The sequence below is a fragment of the Heterocephalus glaber genome, unplaced genomic scaffold (assembly GCF_053883595.1).
Source record: "Heterocephalus glaber isolate CG9 unplaced genomic scaffold, H.glaber_assembly_v1.0 deba00001666, whole genome shotgun sequence".
Lineage (NCBI taxonomy): Eukaryota > Metazoa > Chordata > Mammalia > Rodentia > Bathyergidae > Heterocephalus > Heterocephalus glaber.
The window spans coordinates 14,474,582-14,489,050 of record NW_028258406.1 but is presented as its reverse complement, the minus strand read 5'-3'; the positions used below and the strand labels follow the sequence as shown (position 1 = coordinate 14,489,050).

The 14,469-nt window shown below is 41.5% G+C and overlaps 1 protein-coding gene across 5 annotated transcripts in view; it reads right to left on the bottom strand.

The window, feature by feature from the left end:
- Serp2 (stress associated endoplasmic reticulum protein family member 2) overlaps positions 1–13,888 on the bottom strand; it is a 37,397-nt gene extending 23,509 nt beyond the window's left edge. For 2 of the 5 annotated variants that reach the window (XR_205213.3, XR_002394655.2), the window contains exons 1-2: positions 13,422–13,759; positions 8,358–8,430 (exon numbers count right to left, since the gene is read on the bottom strand). Coding sequence is in view for 2 of the 5 variants with exons in the window: in XM_021257887.2 (XP_021113546.1) it covers positions 8,358–8,430; positions 13,422–13,505 (157 nt within the window). In the remaining 3 variants the exon portion in view is untranslated. The other 3 variants (XM_021257887.2, XR_015445863.1, XM_004844234.3) reach the window with 3 other exon arrangements.
- Positions 13,889–14,469: the final 581 nt, after the last annotated feature.

Here is a 14,469-nt window from a genome sequence, read left to right as displayed (position 1 = left end):
ACAGTCCTGAGAGAGTACGGGAGGAGCACACGGTCTGGCCACTGATAGTCAAAAGGAACATCCCCACCCAGGAATGGTGGGGCTGATCAGGAGAGGCAGCGCCAAACCAACCAACCCAGACAGCTTTGTTGAAAGGCTGTAGCTCTGCAGTGATGAGGACAGACTCCATTTCCTTTTTGAAAGGCAAAGAGGATCCAAATAGGTGCTTCCTTTTGAGGATGAGAGAGTCAGAATATCCAGCAATGCAGGGAGATATGCCTTATACACACATGCACAAACACAGATAAACATGAAAATACACAAACACACATATACAAACACATAGAAGCCTGCACACACATACACACATATACAAACACAAAAACTTATACAAGCATAAATATTTAGATGCATAAACACATAGACACACACAGAAACCTATACACACCGCACTTCAACCACAACAGCTACTCTTTCATTTGTTTCTCTCTAAGATTTGAACAAAGAGTTCTTTAGTTTTAAAAAGGAAAAAAAAAAGGCTGAAAAAACCCAATCGTGTAGGCTTATTCTTAAAAAGCATTTTTTTCTGGTTTAAAAGTAATGTACACTCATTGGAAAATCTGTACAGTATAGGAAATTATGAAGATAATAATAATCACTGGTTAATCCTATCCCCCTTAGTGGTTTCCCTGTCATGGGGGAGCTTGTCAGTTTCAAGAATACCCAGGCTTTGGGAGCCATTAAAATTCTCAAACACTCAAATTAAGAAAAGAATTTCAGCATTTGCCAAAGAGGAGAAATAAAACTGAAATTAGGAATACTGTATGAAGGAGAAATGGCCTGTGGAGGAACTGAGGCATGGCTGGTGTTTAAGGAGTTCCCCTGGAGAATCAAAGGATGACGAGAATTAGACTGTGGCTCCCTTGATCCCAGCTGAAACTGTAACTGAGGCCTAACGATGGAGAAAGGTACTGCCAGGCCACAAAGACGGCGCCTCCAAGTGCTGCTCCCTGTCATGGTGTAGTATCACAGCACGGGCTCAGAAGAGATAAATAATACTTTGAGACCACCAGAAACATGTATGCACTGACTATAAACAAGAAAACTGTAGGACTAGCATATTAAGAAAAAGACCTACTTTTACCAAGTCCAGGGGACATTCTGGTCAAAGAAGAAATTCAAAGCACTGAAGACTAAAAAAATTTAGGTCAGGGATAGCAAAGATGAGAATGTAGCCCTGCAGGCCATGTTGTGTTAACAGCAGACAATGATGCTTGGTGTGATATGAGAATCCTTCTCAACAATGCTCTGACAGCTGAGGACAAAAGGGAGAGAAAAGAACAACCCAGGAGTTCGGGCTTCTGGCATAAACAGCAATGACAAGGTTCATTAATGGTCTGGAGAAAGGAAACACATCAAATCTGCAAGTGTCTTGGGAAGATAGCAGTTGATGTATTTATGTGACGGTATCTTTGCGGGGAATAGTCTCAGATAGACATTCCAGGTCATGCTTTTCTCTAAGTCTCAAGAGAAGAACAAGCACTCTTCAGAAGCTATCAAACTGTTTTCTAAAGGATTAGCTCTTGAAACATGGAATGGAAAGAGCCAGGGTATGCTGCCTATCTGGAAAGAGGCCCCATTGCCAGCAGAAATGGAACCTAATGCTTTTTCCCCTCCTACTGAGGATCAAACCCCAGAATACTCTATCACTGAGCTACCCGTTTTTAATTTTTTATTTTGAGACAGGATCTCACTAAATTGCCCAAGATGGCTTTGAACTTGCAATCCTTCTGCCTCCTGAGTAGCTGGGATTACAGACATGTACCATCATACCCAGTGGAAAATAATGCTTTTATAAAAAGAAGAGCAAAAGAAGACAAAGTCTCCTATGGGGTACTTAAATTTCTTGATTTCAATGTGGATCTAGATCCCAGATCAAGTAGAGACAAATCCAGCTAGTTCAACAGGCTCAGGTAAAAAAAAAAGTCCCAAGATAAGAGCAAGTATTAGATTGAGAAATAGTTTTAGTTTTAAAACATAATCTACATAATATTAATATAAATAAAGCTGGTTACCAAACAAGATAAGGCCTGAGATGTCCTGGCTGGACAATGCCATATCTAAAAAGAATACACTGTTCTCACTGTTTTGAATCTCACAAAAGTTCTGTGAAAAACAGGGTGTTAGGGTTGCTTTAAGGAAATGAAAGTCATATTTTATTTTTGATGCTCAAATTAAAAGTATAAACTGTTATTCTCTGATTTTGGTCTTCATGTTGGTGCTTCTTTCTTTGTGTGAGGAAGATATATCAATATCTTATCACCTGAGGAAACAGCGTTATCACTGAGAATTGCTCTCACTCGCCCTTGGAGTGAAGAGGCAGGCCTATGGCTTCCTGAGAGATCAAGACCAATGTGAGAGGCTGGGGCTGTCAATGAAATGGACAGGCTGGGAGAAAGAAGTGCAAATAAATATGCAAATAAAACTCTAATCCTCCTATGGCACAACTGACAGTCCTATATGCCACCATTTTCCAGGAGGGCAAAGAGGACAGAGTTGGTGTGACTGTGACTAGAGGTTTTGAGCTTGCTGTGGGTCAGAACTTAGATTCTCAGAACCATTCAGAGCCAGTGCTGTCTTTGGAGGACTTATCTCCATTTTCTTGACAAGAAAATCAATACTGAGAGAGTAAACAACTTGTTCAAGGTTATTTAGCTGACAAACAGCAAATCTAGTTTTTGAACTCACATCTGGCAGATTCCAAACTATCTTCTCCTCTGAAGCCTCATATCCCATTACTGGTCAGTTTTCAGAGAAGTCCCTTGCCTAAGAGACCCTTTGAAATCATGTAAAGTAGAAATTCCCTTACTTGGAGGAGGGTGCATTTAGATAATCTCCCCAAACTCCCTCTTTCTGGGGATAATTATCAGAGGTTACAGCCAAATATTTAAGCAAGAATCAAGGGCAGGCCTGGCTGGACTCTGCTGCGACCCCCACCACATAGGGCCCAAAGCCAGGGAGAGCTGCGAGAGGTGAAGAAACAAAGAAACCACAACTGTTCTTGAAGAATTGGAACCAGGTGGAACTATATCTTATCCGCAGCCAATGGCCTCCTGGAGCACTACTTGCTCTTTATTTATAGTGGAAGGCAAACAGGAAGAGAAGGCAGGGCAAATAGTGCTACGAGGTCCACATGGCCTAAGCAGAACGTAGCGTGATTGTTTCATGATCAGGGTATGTGCAGGAAGGGAACAGGGAAGGATACATAATGTAACTGTCTCCTGGGGCTGTGCCATCCAGGGTCTACAATATTAGTCAAACAGAAGAAAGGGAGCAGGGAGGAGAAAGGGAGTGGGGAGGAGACGAAGGACCACCTTCAGGCCCAGCCTGCAGCAGGACTCAGACTGTGGTGCCTGGGAAAGCCCGAGGAGGTCTTTCACTTCCATCTGATTTAGTAGGCAGGGGATGGCATTTCCTGGGAGGGTGTTTGTGCCAGGAGGGATGGGTGCCTGGACTCCATCTCTCACTGTTCTCCTGATTCTGCTTCATTCCTTTTCACAACCTTGTGCCCTTATCGGCACTGCTCGTATGACAGGCATGTGCAGAGGACAGTGAAGCCCATAGGAAAGAAGCTGAGAAGCAGGGGTCAAGAGAGGGCAGTGACATGTGACTCCCCAAAATAAGGGGATCAAGGGCCTTTTTACAGGTTCATCTGTTTCTCTACATAAAATGGAGGAAGAGTGACCAGTAAGTGGGCATGTACTTAAATGCCAACTTTCTATCAGCTATGTTTCCCAGAACATAGCTAGAAAAAAAAACAGATAAAATGTACATTTCTTACTACTCACCTGACCTGAATTTTTATCCTACTGGTACTACTTCTGAAAAGAACACTTTACTCAATCCGTCATCAATTAGAAAAGTGGACTAATAGAGGAAGGTGATGAAAGCAATAAGACTTTCAAGAGATTCAGAACAATGATTGATATTTTCATTCATATGAGAAAATTTTGCCTTTTATCTTAGTGTATGTATGAAAACACACAATATAAGTATAACCAACCACAGGAGTTTGAAGATGTCAACAAGATATCCAAGGTGTCATTGGAATTTGGCAAAACGGAACTTGAGCCTGGCATGGGGTAGATCATGCTCAGAGAAGAATGAGCAAATGGAAAGGGTCAAGGAGGGGTGCCTGTAGAGAAATGGAAATCCTGCAAGAAGTGGCAGTGCATTTTGTGGGAGGGAAGCAGGCAAGAACAGGGTTCCACGCTAAGCATGCAGACTCCAGATGGCTGGAGAGCCTGGAGGGAGGGGCTTACAGAGTTCACAGTGATGTGAACTTCCGGTATCCTAGCACCTACAGTGAAGGCTCATTGCCTAGAGCACAGGAACCAATACAGGAAAGAACTGAGGAAGTCTCGTTCTTTGAAATATAGAGAAAAGATAAGATTTAGTGGCTTGCTTGCAACCCTAAAAGAACGGAGAAACTCAAGAGGGAAAGAGGCCCTGCAAAATGAAATGAATCGTGACTAATTCCAGACAGGTGGCAATAGAGACAGATCTAAAGGAGTTATTATATTTTTCATGACATATTTTGTTTAGAATAGGCTATGTACAAAGAGAAGGAAGGGCACAGTACCAAGGACAAACTGAGAAGAGTGACACATTCCTGTGAGAAAAGTGCCCAACTTAAGCCAAGGCTTGCAAAAACAAAACAAAACAACTGAAGTTGGTAAAAAAAAAAAAAAAAGTTAAAATGAAAAAAGGTGGCGGTGGATTATTCACTTAGGGATCTTGGTAGCATGTTAAGTGAGGATAGCTAAAGTAAGATGACTCATCTGCCTTTTAGATCTAGCTTTTCTGAAAAAGCAAAAATGGTTTCCTAACTAGAAAAATTTAAAGAAGCATAAAAAAATAAGCTCAGTGGAAAAGTCAGGAATCTCAGTGGTAGAGCACCTTTGTGGCATGCATGAAGCCCTGGTTATAGATTTAATCCCTAGTACTAAAAGAACATAAAATACTAGACACACAGGGAGGAGGTGTGTTACAATAAGTGGTTTGTTTCTTAGCCGCTTTAGTCCAAATCTTCGGGCACTACAGGCTCACATTCCAGGGTTCTGGACAAGCCTAAAAAGAAGATAACAGAGCCAATATACCTGATCCCTGGGGAACCAGTACAGATAGCAAGACCTCCAGAAAACTATTTCTGGCAAATGTCCCAATTTACCCAAGAAGAAAAGATGTAGTTCTTCCTGTAAGGAACAATAAGCCTTGCAAAACTGTAGGCCATATATAATTTAGAGAAGATTCCTAAGTCTTTTGCAAAGGAAAAGATGGATTCTGAGAACTAGCATGGATTTGAGAAAAAGAAGCCATACAGGTTACTTAAGGAGGCAGACTGGGGAAAAGCTACATACAGTGACTGTATATCTTGAAGCCAAAAGAAACAAATATTGGGTCTGTATCTGTTAGACCCTGAGTAATTGGGGCACATGATCCTAGGGTTTGGGGATCCCCATAATTGAGCTTCATACATTCGTGTACCCAGCACCTATTGGAAGCCTCTGTGCTTTTCCTACATCGTGTTTCCTTTTGCAGACTCAGAAGTAACACCCTATTTGTCTGGTTGTTTATTTCAAAACTCAGCTCAAACAGCACCTCCTCTAGGAAGCTTCCTCTTTGGCTGCTGGCTGATGGGAAGTCCCTTATCCACACTGGCCAAGTGCTCCATGCACTCTGTGATCATTACTACAGTATTCTCCCTGGGCAGTACCTCACAGCTCACTTACTGCCTCCCTTGGGACCTACGGCTCTGGAGAGGGTTTGTATTTTCATAGTCCAGCACAGCTTCAAGCTGCACGGGGGACACTCGAGACATGGTGAATGATTCACTTAGAGGTTCAAAGTGAAATTTGAAGAAGCTTGTCTCATTGTATTCCATGGACTTCTCTTAAGTCTGCACTTTTCACAGCGACTTGGAGCTATAACATACTTTAAAAGATCATAAAGGTGGTAGACAAAGGCAACTAGATACAAAGTTCAAGGTTCAAGACCTATCTACAGACTTGTCACAAATCCTAAAAACAGAGATAACTTTTTAATGTGGGTTGATTTTCTTGATTTTCCTGTAGCATGCTAAAGGAACAGGCTGGTTTGTTTTGTTTTGGGGGAAAAAACCAGAGACAGATCATCAGAGGCGAAGTATTTATATGTAGGTACTGATGCAAATAGTGCATTAATGAACCATATTCCTGCAATTTTGTCCAGTACTTTGAACTATGCACTGCTAAGGGTGGATAATACATTGAGTATATCATGAATATTATCATGACTTCACATTATCTTACCGACCATATTGTATTTGATAATGAAATACCAGTACACCATTTGTTATGTATGTTTCTCTGTTTCTAAACTTTATGGACGCTGTGGGAAGATAACTGATAACCAATTACAAAGTTTTAACAGGAGTAATCATGAAGCTTTATATTAGGTCTCAAAAAAATTAAGTAGATATCTGTAGAGTAGGGAATATCTGACTTAATCCATCCACCCACCCACCCACCATCCATCCTTCATCCATTCAGACTGAGCACTCACTATGTGACACATACTGTGTTAAGACCTACAAATTTAGTGAAAAATTAACACTGCCTCCCCTGAGCATATTTAGGGGAAAAATGGATAATAAGTAAGATAATGAAATAATTTCAAATGCTGATAGAGTCATGAGTAAAACAACGTGTGATGGGGACAGAGGAGGCCTTAAGATAAGAGGCTACACAGATGCAACTTTGAGGCTTTCAGGAATTTTATGTGAAAAGCTAGGCAGGATCTGGCTGGCTGATGAGGGCCATCTGAACAAGTAAAATAGCTAAAAAAGTAACTGCAGGCCTGGGTCATAATAGCTGAAGCAGAATGGTGAAATCATGGGTGTTGACAATCCCACTGGCTCTGTGGAAGTCACACCACTTCTAAACTACCTTGTGTAGGCCATCTTCCTACCAGTGCTATAGTTTGAGAGAGTCATTGAATGTGTCCAGGAAACGGGTCTAGAAACTCCACCTAAGGAGGCAATGCTGACAGAACCAGGGAAGTTTAGTTTACAGAAAGAACTGCAAGGAAGATATCTTTAAAATACTGTAACTGAAGATTCAAGACATTCCGAAGAGAACGATTCCATTTTGTGTTTTTCTAGAAGTCTAAACTTGAACTGTTGAGAAGACAGTATAGTACAGTTCAAAACAGGGAAGATGGTCCTCATTGAATTAGGGCTACATAGAAATGGAATTGGCTTTTTAAAAGAAGTATCCCATTCCTAGAAGTATTCAGAGACTGGGTAAACATCTGCTAAAATAATGATTAAGGGATTACTATATTGTGCAAAAGATTTGCTTCAGGGACTTATGTTTGGATATGGGATATATCTTTATATCTCTGGGTGGATGATTTTTCTCATCTTGGAACACCAAATCCTCTTTAAAACATTTGAACCACAAACAACAATATGCTGAGTACTTCAGATTCCTCCTTCTTCTTAAGAGTTTTTGTTTTCTTGGAAAGGAGATGTCTTAAAGATCAAAGAAACTGATCCTTCATTAGTAATGGGCTTCTGTTATCACTGGGGCAGAAAGACGTCTTGGTGGGAGGCCTGCGCCTGCTCCTGTGCAGGAATACATGGACTTTTTACCTTCCCTGACTTCAGTAACAGTGAGATGATGGAAGATCCCTTCAGAGATCCCCACACTTAGAAGTAATTGCCACTTACTAGTACAATATTACAGAGACCCAAGTATGAGGACCAGGAAATCATGTCAAGGTTCTCACTAACAAGCATCTAACTAGGAACAACTGTGTGATGCTTTTGTTCATCTCCCATGTGTGTAGATATATTGTCATGTGTAAGTACAGCTCTCTGAAGTTGGCACCTTACAGTACCACGTGACCCATAACTCAAGGCTCAGGTCAAAGGCTCAGTGTTATCAAGGAACTCTGTAGAGCTCTCTTGTGAGGCATAAGGCCTCTCCCTCCCTTTGGAATGTGGATTTATCTTTGGCAGACAAGTGCTCCACTTTTTGTTCTAAATGTTCTTTTAAGGTGATGTCTATACCGAACGCCTTACCTGAACTCTGTAGTATACACAATCAGTTTCATTGCTCAGTGTAATCATTTTATGATTATGATTTGATAGGGTATCAATTCTATCTCATCCATATTTGAAATAAAGACTAAACAAAAGCCTATTAAGATTAAAGCTTAATGCAGTGATTAACTTGAATTCCAGATTGGTATATTTTTTATTTACTTTATAAATAAAACATGGATTTTGAAGGACAGTAGAGAGCATGGTATCTAAGTTCAGTGAAATACTATACCTGAGCCACAGACAACAAAAACAAACAGTGCCAACAGCCATGGTCCTACAGGGTATTTTTCTTCTTGTGGCCTCTAAAAGGGAAAGAGAAAAAGCAAGATTAGATTCATTGAGTTGGTAAACACTTATTATGATTGGGCATTGGCCTGGGTGCTACTATGAATGAGACAGACTTGCTCTGAATTCTTAGTGGGCAAATATAGATGTTGGAGGACTTAGAAAGTTTTGAAAAAATTAATCAACAATCCTTTTAACATCCATTACTCAATAAATTTGGGAGTCTTAATTATTCTTGGGTATATAAGGTATAAATATATACACTAATACAGTGATTTTTGGAGACAAACTGGTGTTAATGATAATTGTTTCCATGTGTTGAAAGCATATTCTAAGCCAGCCATTCCACTAGGCAGTATATATGTATTATCTCAAGAATGCACACCTCAGTGGAAGGCAAATATTATCTTTATTTTCACTTTGTAGTTGAGAAACGGATTCAAAATTTGTTAACCTGAGAAAGAGCTGGAATTTAATTCATTACAGAGCATGATTATTTTTCTCTCTCATTCCCACATCTGTGCATTCTAAGCAGGATCAGAGAGCATAGACTTTTTCCTCAGATCTGTCTATATACCAATAAATTGGAAAGTCAGTGCAGTGGCAATCTTGGAACAAAAAAGCACCTCAGAATTGTGAATGGATGTGAGGGTTACAGTATTTTGTAGTGAAGCTCTTAAGCCTTAAAGCAGCTTGTGCTTTGGAGAGGTTTATGCACATTCTGGCAGGCAGAAGGGCACTGCTACACCTGCATGAATGCACACCTACATGCCCCATGCTCTCCTCAAGCCAAGAGCTCAGAAGTAATAAGAACATCCCTCCACAACACTTCTGGGTCGATGTGCAGGTCCTTCAAACCAACTCAATCAACGGGAGAACAACATATTTTCTGAAGAGGTATCAGAAAAAGTAGTGATTGAGAAAGTAGAAAGAAGGAAAGAACTAATTGTTTACTTCCTCATTGGCTTGAGCAAAAGATAGATTGTAGTCAACATAAATTAAAGAACTCTTTCTCTCTCTCACATACACACTCCACACATCATTAACAGAAACATATTGGTAGGGCTGATATATATATATTGACAAATGTTTACTTGTGATAGAAATCATAAAATCCAATTTCATATTTTAATTAAATGTCATTGACATTTTAAAATATATTAAACATATAAAATATGGGCTAAAAGTGAGTTAATGTCCATTACAAAAAAAAATGAGCAGTATTGTTATTGGGGATGCAATTTTCTAAAATGCTGAACAAGTTTTAATAGTTTCTAACAAAGAAGATGTAATCGTCCTTTGATTTTCATTCATACATAAAATGGAGTCAAATTCATATAAATAAAAAGTAGATTTTCATCTTTTAAAAAAAATCCCTAGTTTTTCTTTTGGTAGTACTGAGAATTGAACTCAGGGCCTCACCCATGCTAAGCAAATGCTCTACCACTAAGCTACATCCCCAGCTCAATCTCTCACATTATTATAGATAAGGCAACAATTTGTTAGTTCTCAGCTTACCTGTTACATTCCTAGACAGCCTTACTTTTTAAAAAAAATTTCAGGTGCATTCACTTGTCATTTGTATGGCCATGTACATTTTCTTGACAGCATTTATTATAGTTTACAGCTCTATATTTACTTCTGTAAGAATGTGTTTAATGTCTTCTCTCCACTAGACTCTAGGCCCCACCAGAGCAGGCACTGCCTCTTAGATATCAAAGTATAACAAAGGCTGGCACAAAACTTAAACACAACAAATAAATGTTCATTAGAGAATGAATAGTATGCAAATTTCATTAAATACAATTTCTTAGGTCAAGTAAGGTCTGGGTCTAGGTAAATTAGTATCTGTTAATTAATACTTCCTTATTGGTGGTAGGGTTATCCTTGCATTTCTCTTACTAGAGAGGTATCAAGTATCAGCGGCAGGTACTTTGACTTTGGATTAAAGCCACTGACTCCCCTGTCCTTGTATCTACCATCATTTACATGGCAGTAAGTCACGCTGTGAGGTATAATAGATCATTGCTCTTGACCAGACCAGGACAAAATAAGTCTTCAATAATTGCAACAAGGTGAAGTTCTGATTAAGTAAATAATAAAGACATTAAACAAAGTTACCAAAAGAGTGACATTTTCCCTTCTCTACTCTCATCCACAACTTTTAAAACAATTTATCAGAGTTGTCCAGAAATCAATTTTGTTATCATCCTACCACTAATGCTGCATAAAAAATTTTATTTTAGCACTGTTTTCAGCAAGCCAACAACTTAATTCAGGAGCCCATATGAATCCTTACTCTAGTACAGTTTCCAAATGGAGTCCCTCATTTTTCATTTGTAGAAAAATCAAATTATCAGCAGATAGAATTTGGAGTAAATAACATAAAAACTTTTTTGATGATATTCTCTAGTGGTCTTTCAGAGCTCACAAATACCTGGCCGATCATAATATCAACATACTCCTTTTTTAATTTCCTATACTAAGGATTGAACCCAGGAGCACTCTACCACTGAGCTACACACCCAGCTCTCCCTCTCCATCCTCCTTCCCTTCCACCTCCCCCTCCCTCTCTTTCTCTCTCTCTTTGAGATGGGATCTTGTTAAATTGTCCAGGCTGGCCTTGCACTTGCAATCCTACTGCCTTAGACACCCAAATAGAATATATTCTTTTTGAGAGCTTTGGGTTACTCTTTTTTGGGGGAGGGGTGTGCAGTACAATCCCATTGGGATAATTCACATAAACCTGACCCTGTTGCTTAAAAAGGTAAGGAAAAACAATAGCAATTCTGCAAATGACAAGATTCACTTCAAGCCTGAGGCTCCAAAATGTCAGGAGATGGCTTTCCCTGTGATAAAATACCAGCTGGGTGGCTCAGAACTCTGAGTTAAATTCCCCTTTCATTGTGGAGGACTTATTACTTTATAATCATACAATGATTTTTTTTTTGTTCTTAATATGCTATCTGGGAGAAAAATATTAACTCCAAAGCTGTTAGCTAATAATGAAATACTGTGGCATTAAAGGAGAAGTTGATTTCTGAACAAGTTGTCTGAATTTTCAGTTGAAATCTGTAAACACTTCCCCATTTACTGAATTTCATCCTGGGTAAACTGTCTTTTCCAAGTTACTTCTATCAAAGTATAATTATATTTGACTTGTAATTGGGAAAATGAGATTTAGAATTTTTAGTTTCTTTCTGAAAGGGAATTTCATTTTTCTTTTGGCTCTGGACCCATTTAAAATAAAGTTAACCAAAAGCTCCTCCAACCAACTGAAAACAAACATGTACTGTGGGTTGTTTGGGAAACCTTTCATTACAAATTTAGCTGGGCCATTTAAAAACTGTCATTGGCACCAGTGACTTTCAGAGGGCCCACCCTACGTTATATCAGATCCTATTAAGTGTATTGATACTACACAATAAATATAATTTAAATGTAGGTCTGAAATTTGAGTTGAGTTGAATAGCAGGTGACTAGATATTTATACATTTTCTCAATTTTCCTGCTGTCTTTTCTCCTTTTGGGGCCAATAATTTTTGTTTTAGGGCCAAAATATTTTCTAGTGTTCTGTGAAAAGCTAGAAGTGGCAGTCAATGAGTCTACACAGCTAATAGGTACAACAGCCCTGCAAATTAGGTCTTGCTTAGTTGTTATTTTTGCAGGCAAATTAGTCAACTGAGATCAGTAAACAACTGAACTCTGGTTCCTTAGTTCATTAGAAAGAGCCACATTTAGATATTTTCACTGTGTCAGCAAGTAGGTTTGATACCTTCAGAAGGATTTCTTGGGAATATAAATCCTGCATCTTTAACATCAATTAAACATTATTTTTTCAGGCAACTTTTCCTGACTAAAAAAATACAAGAAATGTAAATCTATATAAAAATTGTTCTAATTCAATAATGCCTTGGCATTTTGCTGCCCTAATCACAGCTAAATGATCTATTCCCAAACGAAGGAATTTTAAGGATTACTTAAACCTAGAATTGCATATAAAACTCCTGAGTAGAGGTTTCTCTAACACAGTACATCCTGGTTTTGCAAGAATTTCGATGTGATGATTGCAGATCCTGCTCTTTATTCAGTTAATCAAACCAACATAATTTGTTTGGCTAAAAGGAATTGCCTCATCAACTCTGTAAGCTTTTTCAGCTAAACCCAAAGCTTCAGCTGGACTTCTAGTTAACTGTTCAGAATAATAAATTCCAGACGCCTTTGCTCATAGATTTGGAGACCAACTCTGCTCAACAGCCCAACAGACTCAGGTCTTTCAATGTTCAAAGTCGCAGGGCTGGCATTTTCTGTTGAAGAGTACTTTACAAAAAGAAATCCCTGTTCATATGGCAAACGTTTACTTCCATTTACAAAGCTCTAATCTACAGTTCTAGGGGCACAGCACATAAACTGGTCTCTAAAGTTACACCATCAGTGTGAGTCTGATTTCAAGGAGTAAACATGAGCAATGTCATACTTAAACTTTAGCCTAACGTTGAAGGGAGGCCTCACTGGAAAACAAAAAAAGGAGGACAGTGGGAAATGTGGGTCAGCATCTCACTCCTCAAAAAAACCTTTACAACCTGTGTAAAGCCAGGGGCGGAGCCTGGGAGCGGGAGATGATAAGTGCCCTCCATTTACTCCCTCATTCATTCAACAAACATTTTAACACCCACTAGGTTCTGGCCCCTGTGTACAAGGAATTGGCTTAACTGTCCCTTAGGGATGTGACTTTTGGTTTTTTCTCAAGGGCATTGGTCTAATTCTGTCCTGGGGAGGCTCTTCCACCCTACTAGGTAATTCAGGCAGCCACTCCCAGAGAGGCCACGACCAACCAGGGCCCACTCCGCCCACGGAGAGGGAGAATTCCGCGCCCCCCAGCCCAGCCCAGCCCCGCGCCCCCTCTGCGGGACCCTCCCGATCCTGAAGGCCGCGCCCCCGCCCCGCCCCGCCCCGCCCCGCCCCGCAGGTCCTGCCAGGTCCGCTGGCCGGCCCGCCCCCTCCTCACCAGGGTTTTGGCTACGTTTCCCCTCTGGGTGATGTTTTTGCTGTGCTTCTCGTTAGCCATCCGGATCCGCTGTTTGGCCACCATGGCTTAGGCTCTTTGAAAGGCTCTCAATCCCGCCTGCAAGGACCCCCGGGTTAGCGTAGGCCACCAGGCCGAGCGCGTCCGCCGAGGCCCGAGGCCCGAGGCCCGCCCGGCGCTGCGGTGGCCAGGCGCGCCCCGAGCCCCGCGCACCACGCTCCGAGCCCTGGCGAGCCGGCTCCAGAGAGAGGCCGGCGCCCGGACGGAAGTAATCTCTCATCTCAGGAAACCCGCTCCGACTTCCTCGCCATCCTTCCGGTCCCCCCAGCTACCTACCCCGCGTGGCCACCGAGGGAGGAGGCAGGCGCGGCCTCGCGTCCCCCGCACCGAGCGGGGTGCACGGCGCAGGGCCCTGGGGCCGCCCTCGTGTCGCTGCGTTGGTGTGTGCGTGGGGTGGGGGTGGGGGACCCGTAGACCCGGAGCCACTTCAGGCCAAGAAGGGACCAAAGGCGGCGGCTGGACCTCAAAAGTCAAGTGGAACCTGACAGGGCTGGGCCTTCACTGCTGGGGACAGTCCAAGGAAATCTCCCCTTGAAGATCTAAGGGTGCACAAAGGGACCCTTAGTAAAATGTGAAGAAGAAACCAGAAGCCTATCTCCAGGACCTATGGTGATCAGACTCCCGAGGATGGAGGAGTTAGGACAGGCCTTCTTGCCTTGGTGGTTGTGGGAATTACCATGAAAGTGGGACCAGGGATACATCTGAGTGCCACACGGAGAAGGATGAAGAGACTTTGGGCCTGTGTCCCAGATCTGACTTGGTGGTTACTGCTCAAAGCCAAAGCTTTGACTAGCCTTGGCTCCCCACCCATCCTGGGACAGCTAGGACCCAGCTTATTCCAGGGCCCTGAGTATAGACTCCCAGACTGAACTGGGAGTTTCCCAGCCACCGAAGGACAAAAACAAATTTGAGTCTCCCAGACCCTGTTATTAGGACTCTGCAGATAGCCCTGGGCTGGGGAGAGCGACTC